The sequence below is a fragment of the Somniosus microcephalus genome, chromosome 9, assembly GCF_052327205.1.
Source record: "Somniosus microcephalus isolate GS21.2 chromosome 9, FLI_Smic_1.0, whole genome shotgun sequence".
NCBI classification, from domain to species: Eukaryota; Metazoa; Chordata; class Chondrichthyes; order Squaliformes; family Somniosidae; genus Somniosus; species Somniosus microcephalus.
Genome location: NC_140995.1, coordinates 185877625 through 185896632, shown reverse-complemented (window position 1 = coordinate 185896632; position 19008 = coordinate 185877625). Strand labels below are relative to the sequence as shown.

Here is a 19008-nt window from a genome sequence, read left to right as displayed (position 1 = left end):
AATCTCGCAAGAGTAAACCCAAAACCACGAAAAATGGTTTGATTCAGACTGCCATAACATGAGGAAAAAACTCAGAAAAATATCAAACCAAAAACACAGACAACCAGAAAACGAGGAATTACGCCTTACTTATTGTCAGGCACTAACACAATACAAAAACACACTCAGAACCAAGAAAGAATAGTCATAGAGTCATAGAGTCATAGAGTAATACAGCACAGATAGAGGCCCTTCAGCCCATCGTGTCCATGCCGGCCATCAAGCCCTGTCTAATCTAATCCCATATTCCAGCATTTGGCCCGTAGCCTTGTATGCTATGGCATTTCAAATGCTCATCCAAATGCTTCTTAAATGTTGTGAGGGTTTCTGCCTCCACAACCCTTTCAGGCAGTGAGTTCCAGACTCCAACCACCCTCTGGGTGAAAAAGTTCTTTCTCAAATCCCCTCTAAACCTCCCTCCCTTTACCTTGAATCTATGCCCCCTAGTTATTGACCCCTCTACTAAGGGGAAAAGCTCCTCAGCATCCATCCTATCTATGCCCCTCACAATTTTGTACACCTCAATCATGTCCCCCCTCAGCCTCCTCTGCTCCAAGGAAAACAAACCCAATCTGCCCAGTCTCTCTTCATAGCTGAAGCGCTCCAGCCCTGGTAACATCCTGGTGAACCTCCTCTGCACCCTCTCTAACGCGATCACATCTTTCCTGTAGTGTGGCGACCAGAACTGCACACAGTATTCCAGCTGTGGCCTAACCAGTGTTTTATACAGCTCCATCATAACCTCCTTGCTCTTATATTCTATGCCTCGGCTAATGAAGGCAAGTATCCCATATGCCTTTTTTACCACCTTATCCACCTGTTCCGCCGCCTTCAGGGATCTGTGTACCTGCACACCCAGATCCCTCTGACCCTCCGTCTTGCCTAGGGTCTTACCATTCATTGTGTATTCCCTTGCCTTGTTAGACCCCCCAAAGTGCATCACCTCGCACTTTTCCGGGTTAAATTCCATTTGCCACTGTTCCGCCCATCTGACCAACCCATCTATATCGTTCTGCAGACTGAGGCTACCCTCCTCGCTATTTACCACCCTACCAATTTTAGTATCATCCGCGAATTTACTGATCATACCCTTTACATTCATATCCAAGTCATTAATGTAGACCACAAACAGCAAGGGACCCAGCACCGATCCCTGTGGTACCCCACTGGCCACAGGTTTCCAGTCACAAAAACAACCTTCGACCATCACCCTCTGCCTTCTGCCACTAAGCCAGTTTTGTATCCAATGTGCCAAGGCACCCTGGATTCCATGGGCTCTTACCTTCTTGACCAGTCTCCTGTGCGGGACTTTATCGAAGGCCTTACTGAAATCCATGTATACCACATCCACTGCGTTACCCTCATCCACACACCTAGTCACCCCCTCAAAAAATTCAATCAAATTAGTCAGACATGATCTTCCCTTGACAAAGCCATGTTGACTATCCCTGATTAATCCTTGCCTCTCCAAGTGGAGACAAATTTTGTCCCTCAGGATTTTTTCCAGTAATTTTCCTACCACTGATGTTAGGCTCACTGGCCTGTAGTTCCCCGGTTTTTCCCTACTACCCTTCTTGAATAATGGTACTACATTAGCGGTTCTCCAGTCCTCTGGCACATCCCCTGTGGCCAGAGAGGTCCTGAATATATGTGTTAGAGCCCCCGCAATCTCCTCCTTTGCCTCACACAGCAGCCTGGGGTACATTTCATCGGGGCCTGGGGATTTATCCATTTTTAGGCCAGCTAAAACCGCCAATACCTCCTCCCTCTCGATGTTAATATGTTCGAGCATATCACAGTCCCCCCGCCCTATTTCTATGTCTACATCGTCCTTCTCCATAGTGAAAACAGATGCAAAAAATTCATTTAGAACCCCTCCTACATCTTCCGGCTCCACACACAGATTGCCACTTTTGTCCCTAATGGGCCCTATTTTTTCCCTAGTTATCCTTTTACCCTTAATATACTTATAAAACATCTTCGGATTTTCCTTTATTTTGCTCGCCAGTGTTATTTCATGGCCCCTCCTTGATCTCCTAATTTCTTTTTTAAGTATCCCCCTGCACTTTTTGTACTCCTCTAGGGCTTCCTCCGTCTTTAGCCTTTTGTATCTACCAAAAGCCCTCCTTTTTTTCCTAATCCATTCCCGTATATCCCCTGACATCCACGGTTCCCTGTGGTTTTTGGAACCACTCTTGACCTTTATGGGAACATGTTGCCCTTGTATGATCTCAATCTCCCTTCTGAAAGCCTCCCATTGCTCCGATGCGGATTTTCCTACAAGTAGCTGATCCCAGTCCATTTTGGCCAGATCCTGCCTTATCCTATTTAAATCGGCCTTCCCCCAATTTAGAACCTTTATTTCCGGCCCATCCCTGTCCTTTTCCATGACCACCTTAAATCTTACCATATTATGGTCACTATCACCAAAGTGCTCACCTACTAGCACTTTTTCCACTTGGCCGGCCACATTCCCTAGAATTAGGTCCAGTACCGCCCCCTCTCTTGTAGGACTTTCTACATGCTGGCTCAAAAAGCTCTCCTGGATGCACTTTAAGAATTCTACACCCTCTGAGCCTTTCACACTTTGACTATCCCAGTTAATATTGGGGAAGTTGAAATCCCCCATTATTATTACCCTATTATTTGCACATTTCTCTGAGATTTGCCTACATATCTGTTCCTCTATCTCCCCCTGACTGTTTGGAGGCCTATAGTACACTCCCAGCAAAGTGCTTGCCCCCTTTTTGTTTTTAAGCTCCACCCATATGGCCTCATTAGAGGACCCAGCTAATATATCATCCCTCCTTACTGCAGTAATTGACTCCTTAATTAATATTGCGACACCCCCTCCTCTTATACCTCCCCCTCTGTCTCGCCTGAAGATTCTGTACCCCGGAATATTGAGCTGCCAGTCTTAATAGTATATTAAGAGTAAACTCAGCTCCATTGAGGAATCTATTGACTCTAATTGTTTCTGGGACAACTGGAATACATTACACAAAAAGCAACATGACGAATTGCCCATTCAAAATGGAGGCACATGGGAAAACCATTTTGAAAAATTATACCAGAAAAACACACTAAGCCCAGAGCAAGATCAAATATGTAAAGAATTGGAAAAGCTCGAACTGGCCATGTGGTAAACCACTGTTAACCCTGTACATGTCTGTGTGGTAAACCACTGTTAACTCTGTACAAGTCCGGGCATGTCTCCACCCCTGAGCCCGGGTATAAAGGTGACTCACCACCCTTCCCCCGGGAGCTCTTAGGATGGGTTCACTAGCAGAGGCATGCTCCAGTTCTTAGTCAATAAAAGCCTACTTCATATAAGTCCATCTCGTAGTCTTTGGTGTTGTTGATAGCGCATCAATTTTATTGACTAATTTTCGACATGGAGCAAATCTTGAAGCCGGAACGTTTAGACCTGGATCCTCAAGCAGCAGATGCAGCCAATAACTTTGAACACTAGCTGAGCTGTTTCGAAGCCTTCCTGGAGGCCTCCAGCACTACCGTCACTACAGATGACGCGAAATGGCTTGTCTTGAACTCACGGGTGAGCCACCGAGTCTACTCAATCATCCGAGACGCCACTACTTACGCGGCCGCCACCGCGACGCTAAAGGAACAATACGTGAGGCCTGTTAACAAGGTCTACGCCAGACACCTCCTGGCTACCCGAAAACAGCGCCCCGGGGAATCGGGCGCCGAATATTTACTGGCACTGAGAGTCCTCGGCCGGGACTGTAATTGCAAAGCGGTGATGGCCAAGGAATGCACGGAAGACCTGATCCGAGACGCCTACATAGCCGGCATCAGGTCCAACTATACTCGGCAGAGGCTGCTGGAACAGAGGGGGCTCGACCTGCAGAAGACGGTGGCCCTCGCTAACTCGCTAGACGTGGCCCTCCAGAACATGGACGCCTACCCCCCTGACTGGATGGCCACGTGGATGCCACGGGAGCAGCCACCTTGGGACCCGGTAAGGCCACAAGCCGCCAGCAGCCCAACTACAGCTGCAATGACCAGAGGCCAGAAATGCTACTTCTGCGGCCAGGCCAAGCACCCCAGACAGCAATGCCCAGCAAAGGACGCGACCTGCTCCAAATGCGGCAAGAAAGGCCACTACGCGAGGGTGTGCAGGGCGAAATCGACCCCCAATTCCAGCAGCGCCGCGTGTGAACCGTACAGGCCGCCATTTTGGACCCCACCAACCACGTGTGAGCCGTGCGGGCCGCCATTTTGGGCACCACCAGCCGAGGGGGAGCTGCCATCTTGGACACCATTCCGGGACCAGGCCCCCGGCGCGGGCGAATACTACAGCGACCCACCGACCTCGACGATGGCCTCCATCACCCTGGACCAATCTAGGCCCCATCAACTAGCCAGGTCCATGATGAACGTAAAGGTAAATGGCTATGCCACAAATTGCCTTTTCGACTGCGGAAGCACGGAGAGCTTCATCCACCCCGACACGGTGCGACGCTACTCCCTATCGGTTATGCACACACGCCACCAGGTCTTTATGGCCTCGAAGTCCCATACGGCGGACGTCGGCGGCTACTGTGTAGCGGCTCTGACAGTGAACGGCGTGGAGTACAGAGAGTTTAAATTCCTCGTCCTGCCACAGCTCTGCGCTCCCGTACTGCTAGGATTAGACTTCCAGTGCCATCTGGAGAGCGTCAAGATGGCATATGGCGGGCCCCTGCCCCCACTTACAGTCTGCAGCCGGCAGAATTTAAACACGGCGCCGCGCAAAGTATGCAGCCTGTCCACCCTGAAGGTCAAACCCCCCCCGTTGTTCGCTAACCTCGCCAAAGACTGCAAGCCAATTGCTACTAAAAGCAGGCGGTACAGTGCCGGGGATAGGAGCTTTATTAAATCAGAAGTAGAAAGACTCCTGAGGGAAGGGATTATCGAGGGCAGCACCAGCCCATGGCGAGCCCAAGTGGTGGTAGTAAAGACCGGCGAAAAACAGCGCCTGGTTATTGATTACAGCCAGACGATCAATCGATACACGCAATTAGACGCATACCCACTTCCCCGCATATCTGACATGGTCAACCAGATAGCACAATACCGGGTATTCTCGACGATTGATCTGAAGTCGGCATACCACCAGCTCCCCATCAGGCCTGAGGACCGCCAGTACATGGCCTTCGAGGCTGACGGTCGCCTCTACCACTTCCTCCGAGTCCCCTTCGGCGTCACCAACGGGGTCTCGGTCTTCCAAAGGGAGATGGACAGGATGGTTGACCAGAACGCGCTGCAGGCCACCTTCCCCTATCTAGACAACGTCACCATCTGCGGCCATGACCGGCAGGACCACGACGCCAACCTAGAAAAATTCCTCCGTACGGCCCAACGGCTGAATCTGACATACAACAGAGAAAAATGTATGTTCCGCACCGCGCGCCTCGCTATTCTTGGCTGCGTGGTGGAAAACGGAGTCATCGGCCCCGACCCCGACCGAATGCGCCCCCTCCTGGAACTACCCCCCCCCCCCCCACTGCCTAAAAGCCCTGAAGAGATGCCTAGGGTTCTTCTCTTACTACGCCCAGTGGGTGCCCAACTATGCGGACAAAGCCCGGCCCCTCATCAAGTCAATCTCCTTCCCCCTGACGGCAGAGGCCCGTGCGGCCTTCACCCTCATAAAAGAGGACATTGCGAAGGCCACAATGCACGCAGAGATGAGTTATGATGGGGGATGGTCTAAGGCGGGGTGGGGGTTTGAGAACGAGAACCTGATCCAGATAGTAAGCCGGATCTCGTTCTTACAACCCCACCCCCTTTTATCCACTTTGGTAGGAAAAATAAAAAAGCAAATTATTATTTAAATAGGGAGATTACAAAATGCTGAGGTACAGAGGGATCTGGGGCCTTTGTATATGAATCACAAGAAGTTAGCATGCAGGTACAGCAAGTAATTAGAAAGGCAAATGGAGTGTTGGCCTTTATTGCAAAGGGAACGGAGTATAAAAGTAGGGAAGTCCCGTTACAACTGTACAGGGCGTTGGTGAGACCACACCTGGAGTACTGCGTACAGTTTTGGTCTCCTTATTTAAGGAAGGATATGCTTGCATTGGAAGCAGTTCAGAGAAGGTTCACAAGGTTGATTCCGGAGATGAAGGGGTTATCTTATGAGGAAAGGTTGGGCCTATACTCATTGGAGTTTAGAAGAATGAGAGGGGATCTTATTGAAACATATAAGATTCTGAGGGGGATTGACATGGTAGATGCAGAGAATATGTTTCCCCTCATGGGGGAACCTAGAACTAGGGGGTATAATTTCAGAATAAGGGGGCACCCTTTAAATCGGAAATGAGGAATTTCTTCTGAGGGTTGTGAATCTTTGGAATTCTCTTCCCCAGAGAGCTGTGGAGGTTGGGTCACTGAATATATTTAAGGTGGAGATAGAGAGATTTGTGAAAGGTAAGGGAGTCAAGGGTTATGGGGAGTGGGCAGGTAAGTGGAGTTGAAGCCAAGATCAGATCAGCCATGATCTTATTGAATGGCGGAGCAGGTTTGAGGGGCCAAATGACCTACTCCTGTTCCTACATCTTATGTTCACACCCACACAACATTCTCTCTCTCCTCCCCCGAGACCTGGTTGATTTCTCAAAGCTCGGTGCTTGTGTGGCAAGTGAAGTCATTGGATGAAATCTGGAAGTCGTGACACTGTCACTATTTACTTCAGACCGAAATACACCTGTTAACAATCCGTGGCCCACACACAATGCCCCATCTATTCGGAGTGGTGGGGGGGGGGGGGGGCGCGGTTCAGGAACTCACTGGGTGGAGGAGGTCAGGCACTTGGATAGCGGGAGATGTTCAGGAACTTGGGCGAGGGAGAAGATCGGAAACTTGGGCGGGGGAAGTCAGGAACTTGGGGTCAGAAACTTGGGTGGGGGGACGGGAGGGTCAGGAATTGTGTGTGGAGGGGGAAGTCAAGCACTTGGGCGGGGAGGTGGTCAGGAATTTGCAGGGGGGTGGGGAAGGTCAGGAACTTGTTGGGAAGGGAAAAGGACAGAAACTCTGTGGGGGGGGGAAGGATAGGAACTTTCAGTGGGGGGGGGGGGGGGGGGGGAGTGCAGGAACTTGTTTGGGGGGTGGGAAAAGGTCTTAAGCCGGGAGGGTGAGCCCTATCTGTTCTATGTGAGCTCTGTTATCTGGTTCCTGGCAGTCAGAATGGCTCAAATTACACATTCCAGAGAAACTGCTGGGTGCGTCATGTCCTCCAAAGGGACCAATCATAAATCAGGTCTTGTCCTCCAAGGTGACCAATCAGAAATCTGGTGTTGAAAATAAACGCAGCCGTAGTTAAATTCAACTGTAAATCTCTACTTCAGAAAAAACTGTAGAAATGCTCTTAAGATCTAATAGGTTAGAAGTCAAGTTAACTTCAATTTAAGAGTTATTTCATAATTTTGGTATGTGATTGGACAGGTGGATGTAGAAGGCAGTTTCACTCCTAAGTTCAGTGAGGCATTACATTGATAAAGGTAAGTTTACAAAAATTCAAGATAAAATGAATTTCTAGTTAGTAATTTTGGTGGGTAATTTTCAGCTCTGCTGCCAGCGTAGTAATCTGGCAAGTAAAAACAGAAAATGCTGGAGAAACTCAGGTCAGGCAGCATCTGTTGTCCTCACCTTTCACCCCACCAGCCTCCACATTCAACGGATCATCCTCTGCCATCTCCAGCGTGATCCCACCACCAAACGCATCTTCCCACCACCTCCCCTTTCTGCATTCCATAGGGACCACTCCCTCCACGACACCCTTGCCCACTCCTCTATCACCCCCAGCACCCCTTCCCCTGTACTTCTTGCAATCTAGTATACTGTAGTCGCTGCTCACGATGTGGTCTCCTCTACATTGGGGAGACCAAACGCAGAGTGGGTGACCGCTTTGCGGAACACCTCCGTTCAGTCCGTAAGGAGAACCCCGAGCTTCCGGTCGCCTGTCACTTTAATTCACCGCTCCACTCCCACTCAGACCTCACCGTCCTCGGCCTCTTGCATTGTTCCACGGAAACTCAGCGTAAACTCGAGGAACAGCACCCCATCTTTTGATTAGGCACTTTACAGCCTTCCGGACTCAGCAGAGTTCAACAATTTCAGATCATAACCTCAGCGCCTATCATATCTATATATATTTTTTATCCACACTTTGTGTCTTTTTTTCTTCTCCGCCACATGGCAGCTGTCTTTCACTCTGCCAGCGCAATTTACACTTCAACTAGAGCCATCCTTCGTTTCTTAACCTGTCCCATTACCATCTCCTTTTGCCTTGAATATCTCTTAATGTCTCTTAACCTCTTCCACCTTCCATCCTATCACAGACCTTCCCTTTTGTTCTTTCATCCCCTCCCCCCCCCCCCCGCTTTCCCAGCCTCTTCACTTGCTTAAAAATCTGTTCCATTTCCTGCTTTTTTCCAGTTCTGACGAAAGGTCATCGACCTGAAACGTTAACTCGGTTTCTCTCTTCACAGATGCTGCCTGACCTGCTGAGTTTCTCCAGCATTGTTTTTATTTCAGATTTGCAGTATTTTCTTTTTGTGTTGCGTTAATCTGGGAAAGTGGATCGCCTGTGATTGTAGAACCCACCCAATTTTCATCCCTTTTATTTCTATAAAACTCAAACTATAACTGTGACTAGAATTTAGATCAATAGCCTTTAAAACTAGATAAGGTTGTCACTGCCAGTAACAAAAAACAAATATACTGAATATAATGCTATTTTATGTAATAAAACTCTCTGTCCCATTTTAGATGAGCTCCAATGGAGTATGCATGTTTAGCTGGAACACTTTAGATTTCTTGAATATATGTTATGCATTTGAGTATCAATCCCAAAACATTATACAGTATACTGCATCACTTACTAAAGGTATCACTTAATAAAACAGAGTATGAAATATTGTTTTTAAATTGTTCTATAGGTCTTGGAAATCTAAATTCTAACTTCAGTTACCCAAATATTTTTGATGTCTCACAATATCTCGATGAAACGTTTCTGGATTGGGGACTAAGAATTGCTTGCATTTGACATCTTCTGCAGCAAGCCCTATCTGAAACATATCCTGCATTTGGCAGCAGTTATTCAGTCATCTCAAATAACAAATGGTTGTCTTGCACCATGAATGAATTATGTAGAAGCCAAACACAAGTAGCAGTATTCTATTTTATTTCCACGGCAATTGCAGCAAAGTGCTTAGGTACAGAAAGATGGTGTACAAGATTACATAAACTTTCCAGTTCTTGACCTTGATTTTTATAATACTGCACACTTTCAAGTTTACACATTTATGAACTTGTTAACTTTTAACAGTGAAACTACTCAACTGATGCAGATTGGACAATACAACGCAACAGAACCAAGTGAATACATGCCATGTCAAACTTAGCTCTTAATGAAACTCCATACAGCATCTCAGGGTTCTTCCCCAAACTCTTACGAACTGGGTACTGTGCACTTAAAGTCCATGTTGCCAAAAAAAGTGTTGTCTACATCCATTATTATAAATTTTCATTCAAAACGGAGAAAGAAATTTGAAGTGGTGGAGCACCCACTTTTGGTAGATGAGAAAACACTGCATCTTGCCTATGTGTATGGTAAGTCAGCACAAGTTGAGTTACCCATATTTGACCCTTGGGTAACCAGCAGAAAAGTTACAGGCAAGTCCATGCACCAATTGTGCTACATCAACAGCTTACTTATACTGACAACACTTAATCAACTGCATGCGTAGTATATTGAAACATTATGTTCCATGAAGCAATAATACTCCATGAAGTAACAATACTTCAAGTTGCAAATTTAATTTAACAGTACCATAAATAGTGTAAACTAGAAAAACAGTGTAAACTAAAAATAAACACAAATAAACAGGGTAAACTAAAACAAACACAATACTGGCAGCAGTTTTATTTTTGTGTTATTAAAAACAACCATCATGCAACTAATATTTACCTAATGTGTCTGCTCTTAGATTTTGTTTTAACTTAATTCAGATTTTTGTTAAAGTTGTCCAGAAACTACTGGAAATAGTTCAGTCACAACTTTAAGTTCATCTTTTGCAAGTTGGCTTAGGCAAACTTCTGTTAGTGCAAAATAAACATAGGTAAAATATTAGTGTAATAAATAGCAGGAAAAACATTTAGCCATCTTTAGATGCATTTGTTTCATGTAACAAGTACAAAATTTAAAAGGTGCTGTTATACTGTCACCTCTATATTGTTAGAGGTTTCCGCTTCTCACAATGCAAAAGTGACAGTATAACTCTGGAGCTCAGTGGTATGAAACCCCTTGGGAAACCCTTTTCACACTGCTTAGGCTTAACAACACATGGGGCATAACTACAATGCAGTGTCAAGTTGTTTTACACTCGGGGTCCACGAGAACTCCTGGGCACTTTGTAAACTTAAGCAAAGTTTTTAAAAAAATGTTTCCACTGCTCTCAAAACATTCAAAATTTACTGCAGGGAAGCCATAATAGCTGGAACAAGATTATGATTAAAAACAGCAGGTGGTACAACATTGACCAAGTTCATCTTATTAATTGATATCATTTCCTTGAATATACATCATCTTAGATATGTACTCATTTGAATAAATATATAAAAATGTAACATTGTGTCATTAGAGCAGAACGGGCATGTACTCCATCATACATCATCCACTGGGCCATAAGACAGCTCAATGCTGTTCTATGATTAAATGGTAGCAGCTGCAACCAATACAGGTTGAGGGGGCTTTGGTTTTCTCCCTTCATTTTGCTGCTCACTCAACAGAGGCAAACAAATTCAAGTAAAAAAGCAGTTAACTCAGCGACTTCCTAGTTGGGAGCTAAGCAGTCAACCACTTGTGCTACTGGGTAACCTATGCAACAATAGTTTTCTATGCCGTGGTTATTACTTTGTTATTTCACAGAGAATACTGGCCACTGAGCAATGGTTATGGATTGATCTGAATGAGAAAGCCCTTCAGCCCATTTAATTTCATCCTTGATTTGATCTGTACAGTCTCCTGGTCATTCTTGACAACCTAGTCTGGCTGTTATCACCCTCTGTGTAAAGAAATACTTCCTGATACTTGTCCTTAATGTACCCTTCACATCAGGGACTTCAGATAACGCGATCAACCTCAGCAGCAAAGCATATGCTGGTTTATTACTATCACCTGAATCTCGACATCACCTAGAAAATACTCTAATGCATTAAAAAATGGTGTCCATCAAGCCTATACTATTTTTGTTGAGTGGGGAGTATCATGGTAATCACTAAAAGATAAGGTGCACATACGTTGACGGGCAATGTGCTAACTATGGGATGGATAATGGTTAAGTAATCACTGTGGATCTATCAAGTGATTACATTTGCAGTTTTTACTAGGACAGTCCATGCATCTTAAAATTAACTAACTACAATTTTTTTTAAAATGAGACAACCAATACAGCAGCATTTCCTGTATTAAAGCTGTTTAAGTTAATTTAATTAGTGAACAGTGCAATGCTATTTGACAGATTTCATTGTTAACAGAAAAGTGAAGATAGAGTACTGCAGTATTAATACAAATTATCCAATTCTTCAGTAACATGCATTTCAGATATCCAAAAATAAAGTATCAATAAATGAAAAAACAGATTTAACATATGGAACAGATCTATAATGTGCTAAGTTGTTTAAATAGCAGATCCAAAGAAAGCAGAATTAAGAAAAAACTCCTGTAAGATGCAGAAGATATTTATTTACATTTTTTGTGCATCTATTTGTTTTTTGTGCCTTAAAGATTTCAAATGACCTGAAAATTATGTAAGGAGCAGATAACCCACATTGTACATTTCAAAACATTTGAACTATAACTACTTGTTCAGATTTCTACCCCCATTCTCAGGGACTGAAAGCTTAAATGTTGCTTCAGTGTTTTTAACTTTGGTACTCATGAAATTCTTCAGGCTAATTATCACTGCAACCCCAAGAATCCATTACATTGTGGTATATGATGCAAATTGTTTCCCGAGCAAATTAACAGTACCAAAAAATCCTTTAAACTGATCTGATTAACTGATCACGACTACACACAAAAGAGGCCTTCTTATTAGCATTTAATCCATGGGAATAACTAATTATGTAGTAGTGCATTTAGCAGCTGGAGCTCCCCGCATAGCTTTCAAATATCTGAATGCTGAAAAAAATAATGAACAGGATAGAAAGTACTTTACTTTCCGATCTAGTATTGTAAAGGAGAACCTATATTATATAGTTTAATTTTCCATGTCTATATACAGTATTAAATGCATTATACAACTACCCCTCCCACCCCAAAAAATATATATAACCATCAGCAATAACAGCCAGCAAAAGCATTGGGATCACAACAGTTAGTTAAACCAAAGTGAAATCAATGACATATGGCCAGATAAATGATTTCAAGTGCACACAATTTTACCAAGAACTAAAACTACGACAAAACTACAATCTCTGTCAAACAATTATACAGGGGAATGCCCCCGTCAGTGATGTTCTTATAAGGATTAGTTTACATTCAAAGAGCTTTCACCTGTTATAATTAGCATTCAAAAGTCCTTCTGAATTAACCTAGTTCTAACCCCAGAACTAGAAGTTTTGATCGCAGGTTCACACTTTCATAATGTGACCTAGATACAAAAGTCTAAAGCTATTAGCAGTAAGACTGGTCTTCCAAGACTCAGTAGAATGACACGCTGATGTCAATTGGGATGTCATCAACTTAATCAGCAGTAAAATTAAACCTAGGCAAGATGCTGCTCAGGCTTATCCAAGCCTTCTCACCCACATCAGCAGCCACTGAATTAAGAAATTTAAAGAAACATTATCCTGTTAAGACTGCCTACCGAAAGTGTAACCACTTTAGCCTTCAAAAGAACAAAATAAATGGGCCCTGTTATGTCACTCATATCAAATCCATCTCAAATCTCTGGATGGTCAGGATTAGAGTGTCACACAAGTCACAAGAGTTTTTTTTTCATAAATATGTAGGTTTAGATTAGTAACGATAGTGTACCCATTACACATTAATAAAGCTGCTCAACTGAAAAAGGAACAAAAGGGGTCTACCGTTTCAGTTACGATACAGCACTGGTACCAAATATTTAGAAGACGAAAACCTTACTGTATTGTATAATGGATATTTGGTGTTTACAAGTCAGCAAATGTAATTGAGTCATTTTGATGTCAAAAATCCAAGATTAGAGTATAGCCTTTAAATCACTTTTAGATGTGTTTACAGTTTTATTTGGGAGCTTTATCCAGTTGCAGGTCCATTTTTGTTTTGGCAAGTAAAGTCAATGTTGGCACTTAATACTAGTGCACTCCATGACATTGATACACGATTATATTTGTACTGAAGGGTTGGTGATTGGAATATCACTGCCTATAAGCTTATTAGGAAATAAATCTGCAAAACCACGCTTATGGCCTTCATTTATAAAAGTACCAGATTCAAATGTGGGAGGTGAAGGGCAGCAAAGAAACTTTTGTGAAAATAGGATAAAATGGCCCTCATGTCAGAGAGACTAAAACAGATCATGCACGTACAAATACAAACACCTGATCTACTGTGATAATCACAAAAGAAGATTTCTTCTTTGTACTACATGTAATGAAGCTGTGAACTTCTTTGTAGACCCCCAAAAAATGTGGAAAACTTTACTTGAAACCAGGTCATCCTACCCTGGTTAAGAATGGATTGGCTTGGCTCGACTCTCATCTTAGAAGCTGTAAATCTGTGTAGTCAACTTGAAATATAATTATTGCAATCAGCCCCAACCGCTTAGTGCTGTCCCTTTGCATTGTTAAATGTATAAATTGGGAGAGAAATTATTACATTTCTTACACACAGCTGCTTTCTTTTGTCATAATTGAAGACTTATATAAAGCAGTGAATACTTGTTATAATATACTAATTAAAGTTGGTTACAGCCAGTGCAATTCCCATTTAGCTATTATTCCACACTGTAGGAATCTAAACTTAGAAATAGAGGTCCCACGTGACAACATGGCACTTTTTCATTTCCATCGACATAAAAAACCGGATTTTATTGCTTAAAATGTTTAATTTAATTTTGAAATGTATTTTCTGCTGCAAAAAACATGTGCTCTGCTGTGCTGCTAAATGCTGCATCCAGGTTTTGAAATCCTGATTGCAGAGAGTAACAGGTCCAGTTTTATAACTGTTTTGTTGCCACAGCCATACATACATGTGATTCTGGTATTTCAGTTTTTTTGGATAAAAAATATTTTGAAACACTTTTTTCTATTTAGAACATGCACTCTCCTTTGATGCAAACCACTGGGTGTACGGGTGTATACAGTGAAGAGCAATGCACAACTCATTGTAGATCCCCATACACTAAAGGCGTGGAAAAAGTCTAAATTTCTTATCTTTGACATAAATGGTACGGTTGATTTTATGATCTCCATTTTAAAAGCTACATTCGCAGGCTGTCCCAGTGGTTTGGTAGGTAAACATGGGTTGACATTAAGCCATGTCAGAAAGGTCCAGTTTCATTTCTGGTCTGTGCAGAATTGATTAAGCTCAGCCAGAGCAGTGGTGAGAAGATTATTTGGTTTTAGTCTTCTTAGGGAGGGAAAATCAATCAGGGTTCTTGTTCTTGAGTGTTATCTAGTGAGTGCTGATGCATATATGTGGATCGAAATCATGGGCAGAATTGACCTTAATGGTGATTGCCCCTCCCCCTCAAAGGTCAAACAGGCCACCAGTATTTACTGTCCAGGCTCACAAAGAAATTGCATATTGTGCAGGGTAGGGCACAGCTGCTAGCGCTCAGAAAATTGTACCCCATCATCAGTCACTGACTTAAGAAAAGGGGAGAAAATTGACGGTGGGGGGGGGGGGCAGTGGTTGAGAAGCTGCATTACTCCCAGTAATTTGTACTGTATAAAATCAACAGAACAAAATTATCTTGCTGAAAAGAAACATCAGACTAGACTTAAGATGCGTTCTGAAGTTGAGAGTTAAGAGTTTTAATGTTACTAAAACAATACTCGTCTGTTTACATGGGTCCAGACAGTGATTAACATTGCCACTCGACCTCTATGTTAGGACCTTCAGCACCAAGACAAACATCAGAACTAACGAACACTATTCACTTCCTTGACTTTCCTATGAGAAGCTGATAACCTGCAATCATAAGTAACATTTTAAGCATTGGATTTGTAGACATCTGGACTGAAAACACAGGATACAGCTGTGTTTGTACACAGTAAAAAATGGAGCCATGAAAAAGCAGCATTATAACTGAGGTAGAGGTAAAGTAAAAAGCTATATAGCGAGAGTTCACTGAAACAGTAAACATAACTAAACATTAAAAAATTGACATTAGGATATGGATTTGTAAAAGGGTAAAGACCAGATTCCTCTTTAAAACTTGTTCAGTGCAATTCATTTAATGGTGAGTTTTCTTGTCTATCAATACCAATGTACTGATCACAAATTTCATTTACAAAGTAAATACAATAAATTACAAAGACAGCAAAGGGTATAATAGATTGGTTCAAAGTCAGCTGGAAATACATGCAGCCATCCTTTGCTGACTCAGGCTATTTGACTCTAAAACACAATCTTTTATTTTAAACCTTGCCTATGTATCTTATTCACGCTTGGCTTTTCCTTTTTTCTTCTTTTTCCCATTTTCTACCACTAGCTTGTTTTCGAATTTGATCATTCCATTAACCATCCCATTGCCATTCACAATCACTTTTCCATTCTTGATGTGCTCTTTCTTTGGTTCCCTGTAGGTCTGGTAATAAAAGTTGACGAAGAGGATGATGAAGGAAATGGCATAAGCTATCAGTGCCCAGTGCATCCATCTTGGGAAAGGGCAATCAATGTACAGGGAGTGAGCAGTATGACCTATGGTGACATGAAACTGTACCTGTGTCAAGAGAAAATAATATTTGTAACAAGAGCAAACATTGTTGTTAAACCAATTATCCAGATATTAGATTATATTTTTTGGTATCATTATTTTCTTCTCCCCCACATCTTTCCCCATCTGAAGTATCCTCAAACCATGAATTTTTCCTTCTTGGTTTCTGGAACCATTTATTTTTCTGAACTTCTACATTATATTGAAAAATAACCTAAACAGGATGTGAAGTTACAAATACTTCTGGAGACAAGTGAATGTTTTAAATGAAAGCACAAAGAATATTAGAGTGACTTTGCGTTTGCACACTAAATCAAGGTGGAAGGCCCAGGCCTATTGTGCAGGACACCAACATTAAAAAACAGTAAAAGACCACCAGATTAACTAAAACATGACACCAAGCTTAGGCTTAGAAATAAATCTCAAAAGTGTAGGAGGAAGGAAAAAGGCAAGGGAAAGTAAGGAGTTCCACAATTTTAAAAGACCTGGGGGGAAAAAACTAACATGAATCAAGATAACCATCATTCAGGGATGATGAACATGTAGTAAATTGTTGTGTATTTGCACCTAGAGAGGGGAAAAAAACAGTAGAGTTTAGAAAAATACTGACCAAGCAGTATATTTATGAAGTAAAATATTCCAATGGAGAGAGGTTGGTTGCAAAGAAACACCATCAGATAGCAAGCTTTATCTTCTATCTTGTCCAGAAATGTGAAAGAGTTATCCAAAGATGTGCGGGTTAGGTTGATTGGCTATGATAAAATTGACCCTTAGTGTTAGGGGGATTAAATACGTGGGGTTACGGGGATCGGGTGGGATCTGTGTCGGTGCAGGCTCGATGGGCCGAAATGGCCTCTATCTGCATTGTGGGGTTTCTGTGATTCTGTGAAAGAGCCTATCCATATATGGAAACAGCATTGAAATCTTGGAATTTAGCTTTACAGAGAGAGTTAAAAGTTGTTAACAGTACTGAGGTGCTCATTATTTATCCCACGTGAAGGATCTACACTTTTAAACAAGCTGTTTAAGATATTTGAAACAAAAACATTTCCAGCAACTGCAGTATTTTGCTTTTTAAGATATTTGTTACTTTTTGTTTGTGACAAAAATGATTTATTCAGCTATAAATTGAGTGGCAACTATTTACAATTTTATTGTTCAATTATTTTGAAAATATATTGTAATTTTGTTGCGCAATAGTTTCCATTTTCTCTGTTAAATTAGGTGGCAGTTGCAGTATGGTGGGAAGTTATTACTGTTAAGTGCTCTCTTTTGAATAGAGTGCACTCCTTTGGGAAGAGCCTCAAGGTAAATACCCTGCTGGCTGCATCTCTGCAGACCTTCTGTAGGTTCCCTCTTGGGAAGCAAGAATGCTCTTTGTCTGTAAACATATTCAGCCATGCCACTCATTAGGAGAGACAATCATCCACTTTAGCTTAAAAGTGAAAAGTATTTTTATGTATGTCACTTTTACAAATAAACACAGCGCCATTATGTTTGAAATTAGGTTTCTCTCTGTGTCACGGCTAATCTTTACCCAATTACAGCTCTGGCAAAATGTTGTGAGTGACTTTTTCCCCACTGAGATATGAATGGCAGGTGGAAATGGTGTGTGATTAGCTGGTTCAGAGATTGAGAAATCATCTATGGACCCATACTACAACAGCGTCGAGACTGCCCAGATTCATTTGACATAGGACCTTTACAGCCAGTAAAGAGCGACTAATCCCATGACTGGGCTGGATTTGAACCAAGTTGCAGAGAAGAATGTGCAAAGATCTACCCACTACAACACCCAGTCCTCCCCAATACCATCTAAATCATTTTTAGATTAAAAAACTGATGTAAACTGTTTCAAAAATTTAATTTACCAGTTGCAAGATGGTCAAATATCGTTTCCACCAGAGGTATTTTTGAAACTGTGGGCCACAAGCTGCTAATCCATAATACAGGTACATGACAACATGGATGACAGCATTCATATGAGCTCCAACAAAAGCTGAAATAGCAAAAGAAAGGAAGAGTTACAAAAGTCAGGGAAATACATTGAAACTAAACGATTTATAATGACTAATTTTGATAAACTCAGTCTTTCAAATTATGAAAAAGCTCATTTGACTTTTTACAGTATATTCAGTATTAGTACAAAGCAATCCAACTTGCCAAAAGTTGTAACTCACCTGGGTTAATGGCTCATACAGCTTTCTGTTATTGATATTTTCTTGTTTGACTGACACTTTTGTACCAGGACTCATGTCTATAATGACCCTCTTCACTGGATCCCTCTTATCGTCCATAATAATTGTTCTAATACATCATCTACATCTAAGAAATTGGATAGAGTGCTAAATAAACTCAAGAATACAAATTAAAGCTTGGATTTCTATAAAACCGGACTCTGAAAGTGTCACAACTTGAAAAAAAGTTTTCAGAACTCTCCAAGCTAAATTTCCTCCTGCCTTAAGGGTTATGAGATACAAAAGACAGGTGAGACTGAAATGTATGATCTTCCTCATTTTTTGACTTAGCTTAGCCTCCATGCATAAATAGGGGGGAAAAACAATCCCTGGGAATTCTGTTTGGAGGATGCCTATTTACTAGTACAATTTAAAAATAAAGTCACAGATTTTATATCCTCACACTACTAATCCTATACACAAATTCATGTTCTAGATTCCCAACAGTTCTTCTTTGTATGCTGCAAACGCAAGGCCTGATTTCAACCCAAAGCGGGAATCATGCAGGAGCCGAGGTGAACAACAAAACTCCCTGACCTCTACACAGGAAGCGGCAACTGGTTAGTTGGAGGGAATGGAACGCCGGGCACTCAGAGGCCATTGGGCAAGGCTGAAGGAATGGTCATCGGCACTTGGGCAAATCGCGGTGAGAAGGGTCTTGTGATTGGGAAGGGGGGGGGGGAAAGAGGGGGAGGGAGCACTCCTGCACTTTCCCAATGTGAATCTAATTGGGATCTGGTATTTCTCAATTGATCTAACTTCAGTTCACTTACTTATCCTGCTTGATTACCCTGAACATG

The 19008-nt window shown here is 42.4% G+C and overlaps 1 protein-coding gene across 2 annotated transcripts in view; it reads right to left on the bottom strand.

The window, feature by feature from the left end:
• Window positions 1-9209: 9209 nt before the first annotated feature.
• The window catches only part of elovl4a (ELOVL fatty acid elongase 4a), a 68167-nt gene continuing 58368 nt past the window's right edge, over window positions 9210-19008 (bottom strand). For both annotated transcript variants that reach the window (XM_085997686.1, XM_085997684.1), the window contains exons 6-7: window positions 17843-17970; window positions 9210-15977 (exon numbers count right to left, since the gene is read on the bottom strand). In XM_085997686.1, coding sequence (XP_085853812.1) covers window positions 15693-15977; window positions 17843-17970 — 413 coding nt within the window. In that variant the 3' untranslated portion in view covers window positions 9210-15692. The remainder of the gene's footprint in view (window positions 15978-17842; window positions 17971-19008) is intronic.